The following is a 19,223-nucleotide window of genomic DNA, read 5'->3' on the forward strand; positions in this document are numbered from 1 at the left end:
AGATTGGAAAAAATTTAAAGTTTATCTTCAGAAATATTGTAAAATTAAGGAATGTTAGAAAGATGTTGGAATAGAATTATGTGGTTTTAGCAGAAAAGATATAAAGGATTAAGTAAAAATGAATTGGTGAAAGAAGAGAATGCAAAATCACAATATATTAAGATAAATTATTAAGATAAAAACAAAGCTGGAAAGGATTTGCTGAAATATCTAACTGAATTAGAATACAAAAATGGGAGGTGTGAGGAGGTCAAGGAAGTAAGTGAATGAAAGCAAGTGATGTAAAGGTTTGATCTGGGGTTTTTTTTCAATTGTATTTTTTCTGTCTTTTTTATTTTTTTTATTTTTATTTTTTCTCTTTGTAATCTTTAAAATCTGAATAAATATTATTTTTTTAAAAAAGAGAGAACTACACGGCCAAAGGCTTTCCACAGAATACCGAGCAGGGAAATTCCATGGTAGCTGTTACAATCATGATAGTCACCTTTGTTCTCATAGAGGGTCACAGTGTTGGGGTCTTACGTGTCTTGTGGTGTTGATCCTTTTTCCAACACTGCAAGAGAAGGCGCATCTTGAGAGAGGAATTGAAGCCAGCTTTCAGCACTCCTGTTGGAATTCTGTCCTGTCCTGGGTCTTTTCCACATGCCTGATAGTAGATGGCGTTTTTCAGCCCGTCAAGGGAGGGAGGGACGTTCAGCTCTTCCAAGACAGGCAGAGTCTGGATGCCGTCAATCGCTGTGCCAGAGACCATGTTCTCCCACGAGTACAGTGGTTCGCCCATCATCTGCTGGCTGCAGTCTGTGATGATCTCTCCTGACAAGGTTTTCAACAGTGTCGTTTTCCTGACTGTTGGTCCAAAGGCTTCCTTCATGCCTTTGTACATTTTCTGAATGTTGCCGCTGTCGGCAGCGAGTTGAATGCTCCAACACAGATTTAGCCAGTAGTCATTGGCATATCACCTGCTGGGCATCACCCCTTGCCTTTGTCAGTGCAGCAAGCGTCTTTTCACAGAGCACGCGCTTGTAGTTCACAAGAGCCTCGCACTTTGCAGCGATAACAAGCTCCACATCCTTTAGGCCAGTGTCAAACTAGTCGGGGATCTGTTGCTCTCTTTTGCCATAGGAGGACATAACTGTGATATGGTTTCAGCTTGATTCAACGCTCAGCAAACTCAGTAGAGTTTGTTTGACGGAATCAGAGAACTGTTCACAAAGTTGAGGTATGACTGTTGTGGCAGTGTTAATTTCAAGCCACACATTCTCTTTTGTGCTATGAGCCCTCTGTGGATGGAGATGGATCTTGCTCACCTTCAGGGAATGCTCCATGTTGAAGTTGGCACTGTGCCGGTCGCCTGCTGACAGTCAAGGCCAGTTGGTACCAGTGGCCTGACCTTGTGAGTAAACCACTGAACTCAGTGGACTTCTGTTCTGAATCATCCTGGCCTGTGATTTATCTTTTATTGTTCTCCAATTGAAAACTCATTCACGCAATTGCAAACTGTTTGAATAGCATCACATTTAGTTTTGACCTGAGGTTAAGATCTTATGAAACAGCAACAGATAAACCTGCACGGTATCTTCTAGGGCCAATTCATAGTCCCAGAACACTTTGTCAGACTTAAATGTTTTTAAAACAATGCCTGTGATGCAGCAAATTGTAGAGTCTGCTCTGCAGAGCTGCTATGGACATGAGTAAATTAAGACTTCCGTAAGCTTGAGTCAATAGCCATTCAATACCTACCTATCAAGTTATAAACTGGTTTATTACTCATTGATTTTCCTCCCCCACCCCTCTCCCAAGTGTTAATTATACCACTTTTAGGCCAAGAATTAATTAAGGGAGCCCGTTTTTTCTTAGAACGATGTTACTGAAGCAAATGTATTGGAAGAGGCAGAGAGGATGTGTGATAAACACATTGCAAAGGTCTACATTTTATGAGCTGCTTTGCCTAAAATAGATGTAGATTTTTAGAAATAACTATTTCTAGATAGATAGATTGATAGATAGCACTCACTTTTTAAGAGGGGCAAAAGCTATTACTTAGCTTGAATCACGGCATGATTAGATTTCACCAAGGGTCATGACCTTTGGTGGGATCATGAACAGGATTCAGTGGGTCACAGCCCATTTTGCTAAAAGAGAGAGGGGAGTTAAAAATTAACTGAGAAACATTTTGAAGAGGATGTATTGCATCCAGAATTTGGGGGGGCTGTAAGATGGAAACACTTAGCGATTTCCACACAGATAGGTTCCCCCCCTCTATCTGTAGATACCACAGGTGTGCCATGGATCACACAAATATTTTTTCTAGAAAAAGAAGTGCAGGAACTCACCATGAGAGCCTCCCTTGTTCTCTTATAATGGTGATGGCGCCCACCTGAGAGGTGCTGAAACTGAGTTCCAGTGGGGGGGTGGAGCCCTGGTTCTCACCCTCCCAGTTTTAACCCCCACAACAACCCTGTGAAGTAGGTTAGGCTGAGAGGCATTTACTGACTCAAGGTCACTCAGTCACCTTAATGGCCATGGGGATTTGAACCCTGGTCTTCCAGGTCCTAGTCCAGGCATAGGCAAACTCAGCCCTCCAGATGTTTTGGGACTACAACCCCCATCATCCCTAGCTAACAGGACCAGTGGTCAGGGATGATGGGAGTTGTAGTCCCAAAACATCTGGAGGGCCGAGTTTGCCTATGCCTGTCCTAGTCCAACACTCTAACCACTACACCACAATGACTCTCAATGACAGTGGTTGTAATGATTACTGTTGCGGTGATTTGATGGCGGTATAATGCTTGGTAAGAGCTGTAGCTGTACTTTTGGTGTGGTGCTCTGTCTTTCCATTCTTTATGCTGCTGGATTGTAGATATGTATGCATGTGTTTTTTATGCTATTAAGCATGTTTAGTAAGCTAGTGTGGGGGTCCCTGTTGGATCAAAAGTAGGAGATATTGAAAGTTGCAAACCAAATAAAGGTATTTGCATCAGGGTTGGGGAATCTTTTTCATGGAGAATAAGGCTACTGATCCTGATGGCTGTGTCCTACCTCCACTGTCGGAGGCAGTTTGCTTCTGAGTATCAGTTTCTAGAAACCACAAGAGGGGAGAATGACTGTTGCACTCAGGACTAGCTTGTGAGTTTTCTAGAGGCACCTGGGATGCTGAGATGGATGGGCCCTTGGCCTGTCCAGCAGGACTCCTCTCATGATATCTGTGGCCTTCCTGATGTTGTTGGATTCCAAGTTCCATCAGCCTCAACCAGTGTGATTAGTGGTCAGGGATACTGGGAACTGCAGTCCAGCACTATCTGGGTTAACACCCCCCTGTGTTCTGCTCTCTTGGTATCTCTCTTAAACCACCACCCCCTTTTAATGGTGTGTTTAGCATTTAGAAGGATCAAAATGCCTCTCTTTACATAACGCTGCAGCTGCATTACGTAAAACAATTTGATGTCATTGCTTCCATAGCCAAACAGAATAATCATCTTCCTAAGAAAATGCCAGAGAACATTGGTCTCTCTCCCTTTCCTTTCTGTTTCCTTGATCCTCCATGGCTTGGCTAGCATTGAATATTATCCCTTCTCTTCCCACACTCTCTTAACTTGCTACCATACAGCTCTTTGCACAGACCCCTTTTGGAGCTGCACCTTATGCCTGGAATCTATTCATTCTTTCCTGGCAACAACTGCTTGGCAGAGAGTCCCATTCATTACAACTTGGGTTTGTCTGCGGTTGAGCTTTTTTTCCAAACTTGTTAGAAAAAGCAGACTTGTTTGGTGGCCTTTGGTCCTTCTGAGTGACAGGGAAGGAAGTGAGGTGGCGGGATCAAAATGACCCTAAGTCAGGTCTGAATATGCACATGGGGGAAAACTGTAACCCAGTGGTAGAGCATCTGTCTTGCATGCACAAGGTCTTAGGTTAACACAGGGCAGGGAATGTCCTTTGCCTGATACCCCGTGTCTGGGACCCTGGAAAGTCACTGCCAATCAGAGTAGTTCGGTTGTATTCAGCCTTTTCAAACCCAGGGCCCACCTTTAACCCAAACATGCATTTGGGGACCCACTTCGTGGTTTTCTACCATGTATTTGTACTATGGTAATGGTGCTGTCAGGGACATGGGTGGCGCTGTGGGTTAAACCACAGAGCCTAGGACTTGCCAATCAGAAGGTCGGCGGTTCGAATCCCCGCGACGGGGTGAGCTCCCGTTCCTCGGTCCCTGCTCCTGCCAAGCTAGCAGTTCAAAAGCATGTCAAAGTGCCAGTAGATAAATAGGTACCGCTCCGGCGGGAAGGTAAACGACGTTTCCGTGCGCTGCTCTGGTTTGCCAGAAGTGGCTTAGTCATGCTGGCCACATGACCCAGAAGCTGTACGCCGGCTCCCTCGGCCAATAAAGTGAGATGAGTGCCGCAACCCCAGAGTCGGCCATGATTGGACCTAATGATCAGGGGTCCCTTTACCTTAATGGTGCTGTCATGACCCACCTTAGGTTAGGCTAAGACACAGTAGTGGGTCCTGACCCACTTATTGAAGAACAGTGAAGAATATATTATATTATGCTTACTCCCAGCACCTAAGGTGGTCACCTCACTTTGCCTAATGGTAGGTCCCAGCCATGGAGGATTGATGGAAAGATGCCAAGTATTATCTGACTATCACAGTGTGCAGATAAGCCAGGTGTAATCAGTGTGCTTGGCAGCTGTGTAGAGATGACTGAGGCAAAGCAGAAACTGCATTGCTAAAAGAGTGACTGCTGATCCTGAAGTCATAGCTGTCTGCATGCTGCTGGCTGATCAGCTGCTGGGCTGGAGGAGAACCTGAAGGCATTCACACAGACCTGACCAGCTTTGCCATGGCAGCTGAATGCGTTGTGACTTTTAGGAGACAGGCTATGACCCACTTGGGGGAGTGCAGAGTGGAGCGGAAACAGCGAGAAGCAAAACAGTACCACCAGAGCGAAGAAAGCGAAAGCTCCCTTGATTTGCTCTGTGGCTTGAGGTCTCAGTCCAGCTGTTGGAGGGTCTGACTTGCAGTTGTTAGTGGAAATCATGTCACTGCTGCCTGGTAACTTTGTCCTGTTACGAAGCTGCTAATTTCCTTCTTCCAGAACACCAAGAGGAGGCAAATCTTGGGGTGTGCTTCCAACCTGGAGCTGTATCTGTGACTGTGTTGTTGTTGTTGTGAAACTATTGTATAAAGGGTTTAATGGTTTGTTCTTGCGGATTTGACTGTCGTAGCCATATTAAACACAGAATACACACACACACACACACACACACACACACACACACACATGTATATATAGTTTTACTTCTAACAATGTTGAATTGTTTTTTAATGAATGATTTTTCTGTGTTTTCAGCAATTCTCATTTTTATATGTAAGCCGCCTTGAATCTCATCAGGGGGAAAATAAAATAAAATATAATAATATAATATAATATAATATAATATAATATAATATAATATAGTAATGTAATGTAATGTAATGTAATGTAATGTAATGTAATATATATTTATATTCCATTGCATTATTGATTATTATAAAATAATAACAATCCCCAACCACTGGCCATTCTGGCTGCGACTGCTGGAAGTTGAAAGCCATCAACACCTGGAGTTCCAGGGGCTCGTCATCCCTCTGGTAGCCCTTCCCCACTGACGAATCTCCAGCAACCCGTATTCAGAAACATACTTCCTGTGGATACTGTGTGACTCAAGCTCCAGTCATCGTTCCCCATGCTCAGTTATCATAAAAACTAAAGAACATAAGAAGAGCCCTGCTGGATCGAGCCAAACGCCTGTCTAGTCTAACATCTGTTCTCACAGTGGCCAAGCAGAGGCCTCTGGGAAGCCCACAAGCACAACTTGAGTGCAACAGCAGCTCTCCTCACCTGGAACTGGTGTTCACTGGCATACTGCCTCTGACAGTGGAGATAGAACACAGCCATTGTGGCTAGTAGCCATTGGTGGCCTTCTCACCCATGAATATGTCTAATCCCCTTTTAAAGCTCTCCAAGTTGGAGCTCTCTTGTTGGAGCACGTTCCATTGTTTAACTATGTGAAAGAAGTAATTTGTTTTGTCTGTCCACAATCTTTCAACATTCAGCTTTACTTTTCTCCATCCACTTTCCCCAATAATTTTATACGCCACTGTTATATCGCTCCTTATTCACCTTTATTGTGAATTCAAAGCAACAAAATGCAACCATAGGAATCAACCATACAGTCATACCTCAAGTTGAATGTGCTTCAGGATGAGCGCGTTCGAGTTGCACTCCGCGGCAACCCAGAAGTAACGGAGTGCGTTACTTCCGGGTTTCACCACTTGCGCATGCGCAGATGCTAAAAATGACGCCACGCGCATGCGCAGAAGTGCCGAAATGTGACCCGTGCACGTGCAGACGCGGATTACATTTGCTTCTAGATGCAAAAGGGGCTCTGGAACGGATCCCGTTCGCATCTAGAGGTACCACTGTATTGTTTAAGCCAGAATCCACCCAGCACTCATGGGGAAATGTGGTGCGATCGCTTAGATTAACCAAATGAAACTTTTAACACATGGCATGATAAAAGTCTATAATTTTATCAGGGCAAGTGACTTGTTGTTTAACTGTTGTAGCAGTTGTTTATCTTCTGCACCATGAAAATAAATAAAAACAATATTTTTTTATTTTTAAAAAACAGCTTGGGGGGCAATGGAAGATGGGAGCAAGCTTGCTTTCCGTTGCACTGGACGGTTTCAAATTGCAAGGAAGGAGTTCCAACTAAGCATAAGGAAGAAATCTCTGATGGGAAGAGCTGTTTAACAGTGGAATGGACTAGGTCAAAAGCTGGTGGACTCTCCTTCCTTAGAGGTTTTTAAGCAGAGGTTAGATGGCCATATGTTAGGGTTTCCTTAGCTGTGGTTCCTGCATTGCAGGGGTTTGGACTAAATGGCTCTTTGGAGTCCCTTCCAACTGTACAATTCTATGATAAAATCTGTAGGACAGCATTTAGAATGAGCTAAAACTATTTGAATAACAGTAAAAATCAATAGGAGCACAACACTTTTTAAAAAGAGAGAAAGAGAGAGACCTTAAATAAGCAAGTCTTTTCTACCTACTGTAAGGCCCCAAAAGTTGGGGACACATCTGCACATCTCCCTGCCCCAGGAGAGAATTGCCTTTATTTGAATTGGCTTTAAAAGGCAGGCAGGCAGCAACTCTGTGTACAAGACAGAAGTTGAAAGAGACGGGGAAGGAGACAGAGAGGGAACAAGAATGCTGAATTAATGACAGGGCTTACAGCTGGTTCAGTTTCCCCCTTTCTCAACTGGAGTTTCTTCAGGCAAACACGAGGCCTCTCGCTGAGGAATATTTGGCAGAAATCAAGCTATACTCATGCCAGCTCCCCCCCCCCTTTTTATTTTCAAGGAAACTTCCTTCTCTTGCTCTCCTTTAATTCTCCACCACCACCCATCCACAGGACTTTGCAAGTGGCAGTGCTTAAAACAGAAAGATTTGCAAGGAGCTATCAATCATGGTGCTCTCAGGATATATCTCCTGGCGAAATTTTGCTGGGGCTTTCATAAATCAACATAGCTGGAATATTTGTGGCTGTCCCTGTGAGATTTATGCAGGTGGGAGATTAGAACCAGTCTGTCGTGTGTGTGTGTGTGTGTGTGTGTGTGTGTGTGTGTGTGTTGTTGGTTGCTGAGGAAGTGGGGTGAGCATGAAGTCTAGCGATATAGGTGGGTGCAATGCTGGTGTGCAGAAAGGGAAAGGATTTATAATAATATCAAAGGGTATTTAGAGATTTCAGAGAAGAGTCATTAGAGGGGAAAGTGTGTGCTTGTTCGCCTCTTTAATTTGGAGTCAGAGACTCTCATTTAGATGTGTCATTTGCAAATGAGTTTGCTGAGAAAGAAGCCTTGAAAGCATTTATCAAAGCTGTTGCTTATGCTGGGTTTCCCCTCCACTAATGAGTCCCTCTTTTCAAATTACCTCTACAGGTACAATGAAATTTATACAGGGTGTATTAAAACTCACGTTGGCTGTAACTTCGACTGTATCCAACTAAGCCCATTGAAATTAATGGCCCTAACTTTGCTGTGGGCATTATCCAGTACGGGCTTATCCACTCTTCCTCTTGTCCCACTTCTCCCTCCCCCTCCCCCTGGGGAAACTGCTCTTCAGCTCTCAGTCAGGCAATTTGGGTTTTCTCTTGGTTGACATTTGCTCCGATTTAGAGCTAAAGAGGGGCAACAGCCACTCTCCCCACTTGTGATTCCCAGCAGCTAATATTCAGAGTTATACCATCTCCAACAATGGAGATAGAACACAGTCGTCGTGTTTCATGGATTGAATTTCCATGACTGGTGCATGCAGAAAAACTGGATCTGAATGAGCCGTTTGTAAAAAATAAAGCCCCCTAGAAGGGGCAATTCTGCTGCAAAGCACCTCATATATATGGGAAATGTTTATTCACAGAACCCTAATTAATAGTAGCCCTAAAGCGAGCAAGGGAGGCATTTGCTTTTCAGTATAGCGATCCCTGTAATACGATTGCAACTCGCTTCTCCTTGCACAGTTAACAGCCGAGGCAGACCTGTGAGCCTCTGTGCTGCTAAGTTTTTACAGCCCAAGGCAAAAGCCACGGCTAAGCCACATGGAGGTCACTGCAGCAGCTGCCCTCCTGCCTCCTTATTAATGAGATCAACGCTGCTCCTGAGCTCAACCAGGGGTTGGTAGGTATCTGGGGAGCCTGTAAATTTCTGGCAGCCAATAAAATGCAGTTTGGTATGCTCACAACTTTAGATGAGGGGAGGAGAAAGGGGAACCTCCAAACTCGCCCGGCAAAGCCATCCAAGCCACAGGTTGCGGCTCAGTTCCTCTTTTGTTTGCAAGTTCAGGGAGGAACTGAAATTATAAATTATTTGGGGAGGGGGTGTTTCTCCCAAGGTTCAGGTCAGACCTTCGCAACCCCACATTTGTTAAGGAAATGCAACTGCAGGGGCTGGTGGTGGGGCATCTGTAGAAACATAGATAGCTGCCTCACACCTAGTCAGACTTGCTTGTCCATCTAGCTCAGTATTGTCTACACTGACTGGCAGTGACCCTCCAGGGTTTTAGATGGGGATGTCTCCTACCTGGAGATGCTGGGAATTGAACTTGGGACCTTTTGCATGGAAAGCAAGTGTTCTGAGCTATGGTGTCTCCCCATAAAGGTAAAGGTAAAGGGACCCCGACCATTAGGTCCAGTTGCGGAAGACTCTGGGGTTGCAGCACTCATATCACTTTATTGGCTGAGGGAGCTGGCGTACACATAGCTGTCAACCTTCCCTTTTTTTGCGGGAAATTCCCTCATTCCAGTGCCATTTCCTGCTGCTTACTGCTGCTATCCCAGATTTTTAGATATCCCATAGACCGTCCCCAGGACAGGTGAGGCTGCTGATCCCTTATTTTCGAGGCTGCTGATGCCTTATTTTCAAATCTGAAAGTTGACAGCTATGGGCTTACAACTTCCAGGTCATATGGCCAGCATGACTAAGCCGTTTCTGGCGAACCAGAGCAGCGCACTGAAACGCCGTTTACCTTCCTGCCGGAGCGGTACCTATTTATCTACTTGCACTTTGATGTGCTTTCGAAGTGCTAGGTGGGCAGGGAGCTGGGATCAAGCAACGGGAGCTCACCCCATCACAGGGATTCGAATTGCCGACCTTCTGATCGGCAAGCCCTAGGCTCTGTAGTTTAACCCACAGCTCCACCCGCATCCCATGTCTCCCCATAAGGAAGCGTAAAGGTGCTTAACCTTTTTCATGCGACTACTTTCCTGGTTTTTGGCTGCCTCTTGAGATATTGTCACCAAACTTGGCATGAGGCTTCTCAATGCGCGGGCAGTGGCCCTTGTTTCCATTTAAACACTGGGCACCATTTTGATTCTTAAGTGGTAGACCAAAGTGTGACTTGGCCTGCTTTTTGGTGTGACAGAGCCAAACTTGCAAATTATACTACCCATTTAAAAATCACAATATTTCTAAAAATTCCTGGGCCCTCCCTCCCAATAAGCTTTAATTCATTGCTATGTAAAAGCAAGGCCAGTTTGGGTTGAGGCACCAAGATGTGGTCCTTTTTCGCATTAGAATCTGATCTGAATGGAGAAGGGGAACCTTTCAAGCCATCGAAGGAGAACATGAATCACAAGCTATACCCCTAATGATAAGGGATAGTTTGACAGTCCCTACAGAGAGCCAGAAACAGAGGGCGGAAATAAAGAAAGGAGAAAAACCGTACTTGATCTACACCAGCAAATATTGAATCCTTTGTTGTAATGATTCAGAGTAGGTTGTCACCTGTTATCAGAGCTGCTTCGTGAAAAGTATATCCACTGTAGTCCAAAGAGGCTAATGCAAAGTGGCAACGACACTCTTGCTTAGGTCAAGCTTTCATACACAATTACATTTTTGATTCCTCTTTGCCAGGTCCATAAAGTTGGTTTGGAGGGAGGCATTATTTGCTGAAAAGGAGAGTGGACACCCCACCCGTACTTCATTTTGTCTTTCAGTTCTTTTCTGTTCAGCAGCTATGACTCTGGAGCTCATAGATATTAGGGTTAGTTTAAGAAATGGTATTGGAGGCCCTTGCACTTGAATCACACCTATGGCAAGAGCAGGTGTGGACATGGGGTCTTAGCAACAGAGCAGAGGGATGTGCCCATGAGTCTAGACAGCTCAGTAGTATCTACTGAGTGGCAGCAGCTCTCTAGGATCTCAAGAGAGTTTCCTAAATCTATCTGGAGATGCTCTGATACTGAAACACGGATCTTCTCAATAGGAATACAGGAAGCTGCCTTGTACCAAATCTCAGTCCATTTAGCTCAGTGCTGTCTACACTGACTGGCAGTGGCTTTCCAAGACAGGAATCATTCCAAGTTTTGTATGGAGTTGCCAATTGAACCTTCAGAATGCAAGACAGATGCTTTCCACTGAGCTGACGGAGCAAAATTAAGCTTTTCTTGCATTCCGATATCTTCACATACATTATCTCTGTAATCCTGACAACAAACTTATAGGGGATGCCATCTTTATCACCACCCCCATAATCGGTTTGTGTCAAGGGCTGGTGGCTTACCAGTGGCCAACACACTGTTTGAACAGAACTCTTTCTGGCTTACAGTTTATTATCAGAACTATCTCACAGTACTAGTCTCAATTACTACTATTACAGTGTTTGTGAGATTACAGTAGTATACTATAGTTTACCATAGTATAGCATAGCCTAGATTAGCATAGTTAATGGCCCAGAATGGTTGGTATTTCCATGGAAGCAAATGATTAGGAGATGGTCTCTTGATCACTGGGGATCTCTCAGGGTTTCAGAATGAGATGCCCAGCAGAGCTTTAAGATAGTAATACATGGAGGGGGCAGAGAGACAGGACAAGGAGCAGTTGGCATCTGGGACATTAACAAGACAAGAAACATAAAAAACAAATTGCTCTGAAAACACACAAGAAAAATTAAACACACATACAAATAACCACAAAAGCAATCATCTTCTTTCTGAAAATGAATTTTATTCTGTACATCTGTACTCAGAAGCATGCCCTATTAAGTTCTCCCAAGTAAATGTGGATAGGATTGCAGCCGAGTTAGAAATCGTTGTCGGATCCAATAGAGTTCTTTGTTAAAAATTGATCAATCATATTTTAACTGACCAATCAACCATATTTAAAAGTTTCCAGATTGCCCAGATCACTTTTTGCTCTTTTAACAAAAACATTGAACTTAAAAATTTAGCCAACAATTTGGCTGCAGGAAAAAAAATACTGAAGAAATGACTCAGAGATTTCTTCTTCCATTCCTGATTACAGTAACATACCAGATAGCCTTTGAAAAAGAAGAGCAAGCAAGCACTGCCCTCAGATTTCATCCTCAGTGATTAAAAATTGCCGCCACTAATTAAAATTGGCCCCGACTGTCAAGGAAAGCTTTAGTTGATTAATCTACCAGTTAAAACTTGCAGCTCTCTAAATCACACAATTAAAAAGAAAAGAAAAAAAGAAATTCTTTTTTATATATAAAAAAAGCAAGCCGGAACATCCAGGCAGACATCTTTATTACCATTTGCAATGCTTTTATTTCACCTTATTTTATTAGGAACTTCTGCCATTGCAATGGCTTCTCTCCCCTCATGGGCTTGCACCGAAGCTCAAGCAATTAACCAGCCTGATCACTCTCCATAAACCTGAAATAAACCGTGAAAGGGGGGAAGCAGCAAAACGTATTAACTCCTGACCCTTAACAAGAAGACTTGTCAATTGTATAGCAACATGGGGCTTGTCGCGGCCAGTCAGGGAGCACGGATAGGCTGTCTGATTAATTGGCTGGTCTCAGACGGGTGGATGTGTCCCCTGGCAATTAGCAGGTAGGCTGGATAAACTCCAGGAGAACAGTGTCCTGTGAAAAGTATTTTTTAAAAGAAAGAACCCCCCCCCCCAAAAAAAAATAAAAAAATAAAAATAAAGCATGAGGATCCAAACCCTCTGAAAACTGCCTCAGTTTTAACTTTTGTAGTTCTGGCCTCAATCATTGCAGCAAATCTGTGTCTGTACAAAACTTACTCAGAGAGTCTGAGCCAATCCGCACATTAAGAAAAAGCATATGGTACTGCCCTCTTGGGAGTGTACCACTTTTGAATGCTGATGGGGGGAGCTCACATTTAAACGCTGCCCGGCTTAAAGAAAACCTTCCTGGTACAATTGGGTGTGGAATGCGGGTGGCGCTGTGGGTTAAACCACAGAGCCTAGGACTTGAGGATCAGAAGGTCGCCGGTTCAAATCCCCGCAATGGGGTGAGCTCCCGTTGCTCGGTCCCTGCTCCTGCCAACCTAGCAGTTCGAAAGCACCCCAAAAAGTGCAAGTACATAAATAGGTACCGCTCTGGCAGGAAGGTAGATGGTGTTTCCATGCACTGCTCTGGTTCGCCGGAAGCGGCTTAGTCATGCTGGCTACATGACCTGGAAGCTGTACATTGGCTCCCTTGGCCAGTAAAGCGAGATGAGCTCCGCAACCCCAGAGTCGGCCACGTCTGGCCCTAATGGTCAGGGGTCCCTTTACCTTACAATGTGGGGTGGGGAGTTCAGTCTGGCAGAGAGAAAACTAGACTCCAGCCCTTTTGCCCAGTGAAGGAACAGGGTGTTGTCAAAGGAAGGATTTGTTCAATTATACAATGCACCACATTTGTTTTTCAAAATGCTACAGTCCCAAGAAGACTGCACCACATCCCCCCCCCTCCTCTGAATATGTAGGTCTGCTTTGAGATGCACTCCCTGAGCTTATCATGTTTCCACATGCCCAGGGGCTGTGGACATGCATTTTCAAGAGTTCTGAAACACCTCTGAATTCCTTGTCTGGGCAAATGGCTTTGGCTAAGGTAGCAAACCTGTGATTGTTTAAACAAATCCTTACTAGGTGTTATAGAGTATCACCAGTCCAAAGCGCATGCCATGAAACTCTTGCCGGTGTAGAAATAGTGCAACTGCAATCAGTTTGCCATTCTCACGGGAACTGATAATAAATAGTTCAGTGGTAGAGTATCTGCTTTTCCCAGTTCCATTCCCTGACATCTCCAGGAAGGGCTGAACTAGACCACTGTCTTAAGACCCTGGAGAATCACTACAAGTCATTGTAAACAGTATTGAACCACATGGATTAATCTTGTGTGTAAAGCATCTTCTTCTGTTCTGGCAAAAAAAATAAAAATAAAAATAGGCACATGAGCAGTTAATTCCATCCCTACTGCAGAGCACACCTGGACTTCAAAACAGATGATTGGATGCTTTTGTGTGCCCACCTTACCCTTTTGGGAGGAAGCAAAGAATGAAGGAATATTAGCAGAATACTTTGTTTTAAATATGCAAGACAATAACCTTTAATCGCCTCGCCATGGTGTGGGTTTGGGTTTTTGAATTTTGCGAACAGTACAGCACTTTTTTTTTAGATATTAAAAAACCCTACACCACCCCTAGTTATTACTTTCTGTTTGAAATGATATTTTGATTCTTACAAAATAGGCATTCCAAAATAACCTGCTGTCTTGAAGGAGAGGTGGAGAAATCACAAATGCTCCTGTGACATAATACCTTTATTAGTCACAGTTTCCTGAGCAAGCTTTGGAGTTCTTCAGAAGACTTCCTCAGGCAAAATTTGAACAAAGCAAAAGAGTGTAAGAGTGTAAGTATGTGTGTGTGTGTGTGTGTGTGAGAGAGAGAGAGAGAGAGAGAGAGAGAGAACGCTCATGCTAGAGGAAAGGGAATGGTGTTTGCAGTTCTTGAGGTAGAGTGTAGGAGGAGTCCTACAGACACTGAATTAAATTAGGTCACTTCTAGATCCAGAGATGGCGGGGGAATTGGATTCAGTTCACAGTTAAAGGCAAATCTACCTGAATCACACTTTCTGGAACAACAAAACAGCCGTATTTCAAAATGCCAATTTCCCCGAATTTTGCAATGCAGTTCTCTAGCTGAGTCATGTATACAAAAACGCATATACTAGGGTAAAGTGTGCATTTAAAAAATACGCATATTAATGAAAACAACATGCCAAGATGCATTATATTAGGGAACATTGCTCTGCAAAAATGTATATATGCAAAATTACATAAAAACGGGGCACTAAAAAGCTGGTGAATGTTTTAAGTAGGGCTGCCGTACACTCGGAATTTCACGGACATAGCTGGGATTCATCTGCCAAAAATAGTGTCCAGGTGGAATTTTTGAAAAGCAGCCAAAATGTCTGGGGAAATACAGGTGTATGGCAACCCATGTCAAAAGTGTAGTTCGGATTCTCTTGTGCCCAGATTTTCACTTTATGAAATATGGCAACCCTATGTGTAAGTGGACTTTTAAATAATAATAAAAATTGCAAGCTGATATAGAAATGTGAGTTTAAGATTGGGAGGAAATGAGAAACAGAAAGAAACAGAAATTGACTTATTTGCCCATTCCTAGCTGTATGTGACAGCAGCTACTGTAGGGTGTATTTGTGTTCCATTTTGCAGAGGACCATCCTCTATTTGCAGTCATCCTCACTTTGAAAGGCTGATCTGGGTGGAACTTAAAGGTGACTGGGGAGGAGTCAATGTTAATGGTCCGCCGTGACTTGAATGAGCGACTTATATCCACCAGGAGTTGTGTGTTCAGTATTTTATGAAACTCCCTTCCAGTTAAGGACAAACTAGCTCCCTACCTGTTGAACTTCCACCACCTACTAAATACTTTTTTTTTCTAATTCCAGCAGGGTTCAAAATTAAATTTTACGTGTATAGTTATAACTCATTTTTAATTTAATTGCACTGAGTCTCCTGCACACTGTTGAGGCTGCATTCAAACAGCACTTCATTCCATTTCCACTATGTTTCCCGAACTGTTAATGTCCACATTATATTTGAGCTTTCACTGGATGTAAAAAGCCACTTCCGGAAGTATAGTGGAATATAGAGCCCGAAGTTAGCACTTGTTTCCATATAATCTGCAAATTGATTTTTTCCCCCTGGAAGCCAATGACACAGAAATGATTGCTAAACTTGCTCTATAGTCCACTATAGAAGAGGCTTTTTACATCATGTGGAAGTTCAAATACAACGAGTTAGGAAAAAGTCATAAAAACAGAATAATACGGCCATGTGAATGCAGCATTAGAGACTAATTGCAACCAAGTGGTCTACAAATTCTCAAAATAAATGAATGAAACCATACTTTCCTGCTGGATCTTGTATTTTGTTCAGGTCAAGGAGGAGAGAACAAGCCTTCTGGCATCCAGGATGCAGCTTTGAAAACGTGTTAGTCAGGAGCCCCTGGATTCCAGCAAGGCATTACCACCAGGGCTTCTGCCTGTGGAGAAAGACAAGCCAAGGGCCCAGAGCAACTTCTTCAATTGCAGGAAGCTGATTGTGTGAGATACACCACCCTCCTCTGATCTGGATCATTTCAGTTGGTTCTTGTTTGGAGCTAGAGGAGCCAGCAGTGAAGCTGTTCAAGAGAGATGTGGAGAGCCCCCAAGGGAATACTTTTGAAAAGAACTGGGGAAATAGTTTCCCCAGCCACCAGACTGAATTTATTATTATTATTATTATTATTATTATTATTATTATTGACATACAGTGGTACCTTGGGTTACATACACTTCAGGTTACAGACTCCGCTAACCCAGAAATAGTACCTCAGGTTAAGAACTTTGCTTCAGGATGAGAACAGAAATTGTGCTCCGGCGGTGCGGCAGCAGCAGGAGGCCCCATTAGCTAAAGTGGTACCTCAGGTTAAGAACAGTTTCAGGTTAAATATGGACCTCTGGAACGAATTAAGTACTTAACCTGAGATACCACTGTATCTATAAATAGAGACTGTCACAAAACTGGGCAGATCCACACAATGCATTTAAAGCAGATTCAACACACTTTTAAAGCACATGACTCCCCCCCCCCCCCCAAGAATCCTAGGAGCTGTCGTTTGTTCAGGGTGCTGAGAATTGTAGCTCTGTGAGGGCTAAACTGCAGTTCCTCTGATTCTTTGAGGGCAGTAATGTGCTTTAAAAGTGTGTTGAATATGCTTTAAATGCATACTGTGGAAGTCCGCCAGTGAATTTAGGGAGATAACTTCCAGCGTCCTCATGGAACTACACATCCAAGCATTGGGAATATAGGGAGTTGTCTTATAGCAAGTCAGACTATTGGTCCATCCAGCTCAGTATTGTCTACACTGGTTGGCAGCAACTCTCCAGGATTTTGGATCACTCCCTGCCCTACTTGGAGATGCCAGGAACTGAACTGGTTCAAGAGCCTGATACTTTTACAGGGTAATCCTGAAAATCAGGTTATCCTGAATATATAAAATTTATGGCCTAGATATTAAAACTAGTGTTTATCTGCTTATGCAATCAAGTAGAAATTATATGTTCTTTTATTTGTATTATTTTTTAAAAAAGTGTTATTTTAAAGGCACTAGTTCACCAAAAATTGCCTTCAAAGCAGTGTATAAAACATAAATGAGATACAATCTGCATATTCCAGCCTGAGGTCCTCTATAGATGTTTTGAGCTACAACTCCCATGTGCTGGCTAGGGCTGATGAGAGCTGTAGTCTAAAACATATGGAGGGCACCAGGTTGGAATAGCCTGCAGTATAGAAATAAAAATGTGGCAGAGGGAAGGGAACCCAGAACATCTATCTATCCAAGGTAGAACCTCTATCTATCCAAGAACAACAGCAATAAATTTTTCAGGGAAGCATACTGAATATTCACATATATATTCAGCTGTCTTTGAAGGCAGGTCTATCAAACTGTGGGGAAAGTTTCCTTTACACTGTGTCCAGGGTCACACTCCCCCCCCCCCGTCCTCACTTGTTGCCAAATGCCACTTCAAAGAAGATAATCCACAACATGATATTCAATCATTTCAAAACAAAAAAAAAGATCTCAATCTCTCTCTCTCTCTTACACACACATACATACTTTAAAGAAACTCGTACGACTCTCAATTCTCTCCAAAGCCAATGACTGCAGGCACACCATACATTTAAAGTGTGTGCATGCACACAAAGCACCAAATCCTGGGAATTGCAGTTTACCACCTCACGTGGTTACATTTCCCTGCACCCTTAGCAAACTACAGTTCCCAGAGTTCTTCAGCAGGGAAGATGTGCTTTAAATGAGCTTTATGCGTATGGTGTGTGTGCAAGACAAAACCAGCTTTTCTCCTTAGGTGTTGGTGCTGATGCTGTTCTGAAAGACCCACCCTCCTTTCCCCTGCTCCCCCCTCAAAAACACACTTTTATCTCTGAAGCCCCATGTCCCTTTTCTCCACGGACAAATTGCTGCTTGTTGCCGCTCAGATAACCAGCATCCATTCCCTGACGCCCTTCTCCTGCGAGTCGTCCAAGTCGCTGATAATTGGCATGGAAGTCGGGGCAGGCGGTGTGGCCTCCGGACTTCAGCTCCCTTGACCTCAGTCAAGTGGCTGTTATTTAGTTCGGCAGCAGCAAACCTGTTTGGAAAGCGTGGCACTACAGAAAACCCAAGAGCGTACGAGAGAGCACTCATGGTCGTTGAGAGTTTGTCTGCTGAGTTAAGAGAGCTTGTGGCAAGCACCACTCAGGAAAAGCCGGTTGAGTATGATGTGTATATAGCTTTAAGAGGCCCAGCAAGTGTTACTTACTTACTTATTTATTCAGGTGATTTATATCCCACTTCAAGCTTCAAATAAGTCTCTAAGCTAGGAGCCGGGAACCTTCAGAAAATAAAACCCCAACCTGCCCAAGATGTTGCTGAGCTACATCTCCCATCAACCCCTCCAAGTATGGCCAATTTGCCAAGGATCATGGGAGTTGTAGTTTGGCAACATCCTGGAGGGCCAAAGGTTCTCCACACCTGCACAAAGTGGTTTACAACACCCTAAACACACACACACACACACAGAGAGAGAGAGAGAGAGAGAGAGAGAGAGAGAGAGAGAGAGAGTTATAATAAAAATTCCACATTTCAGAATGGCCAGACAAACAGCAAACAAACAGCAAACAAAACAAACAGCAAACAAACAGCAAACAAACAGCAAGCAAACCATCTGGCCCCAGGTGCAACCACTTCCCCTAATTCCCTCTCCACTGCCTCAAGCAATCAGCGAATGCAGCAGAAAAGAATGTTCTGGTTGACCCAGGTGAAATCACTCACCTCAAATTTCCTTTTGCTCGCAGGCTTGGACCAAGGCCTCTCCCTCTCTCTTTCGGCACAGGCCTTGGGACTGGTGGTACGGTGTCATACCGCTCCTCGGAAGCAAGTTTCTCTTCCGGGGATTCTGTTGCGCAGTGACCTGGATCTCCTCTGACTTGCCTGAAGAGCAGAGTGCTGGGATGGACTGCGAAGCTGAATAGGTAAGCTTAACCCACCTTGCTGAAGGGACACTTGTAGGAAGGGGATAGGACTGGTTCCATATTCCCCAACATCTCACAGGTGAAAATAGGGGCACTTGAGGAGTTGTTCTAACACCCCTCTGCCCAGAGCCCATGCACACTCCAAAGTTATACAGTGGTACCTGGAACGGACAGGATCCGTTCCAGAGCTCTGGTGGAGCCCAAGGTTTCCGCAACCGGAGGGACTGCTTCTGCGCATGCGCACATGGTGAAACCCGGAAAAATACTTCTGGGTTTGCCTCGTACGTATCCTGAACAATACGTAACCGGAGGTGAACATAAGTAGAGGTACCCT

General features: G+C 43.9%; 1 protein-coding gene across 5 annotated transcripts in view; it reads left to right on the forward strand.

The window, feature by feature from the left end:
• LOC307222184 (uncharacterized protein) overlaps positions 1-18,889 on the forward strand; it is a 149,404-nt gene extending 130,515 nt beyond the window's left edge. For 4 of the 5 annotated variants that reach the window (XR_013841622.1, XM_079987357.1, XM_079987358.1 and 1 more), the window contains one exon: positions 18,713-18,889. Coding sequence is in view for 4 of the 5 variants with exons in the window: in XM_079987357.1 (XP_079843483.1) it covers positions 18,713-18,843 (131 nt within the window). In the remaining variant the exon portion in view is untranslated. The remainder of the gene's footprint in view (positions 1-18,712) is intronic. The other variant, XM_079987360.1, reaches the window with a different exon arrangement.
• The last annotated feature ends 334 nt before the right edge of the window (positions 18,890-19,223 follow it).

Source organism: Podarcis cretensis, assembly GCF_951804945.1.
Source record: "Podarcis cretensis genome assembly, chromosome: 8".
Taxonomy (NCBI): domain Eukaryota; kingdom Metazoa; phylum Chordata; class Lepidosauria; order Squamata; family Lacertidae; genus Podarcis; species Podarcis cretensis.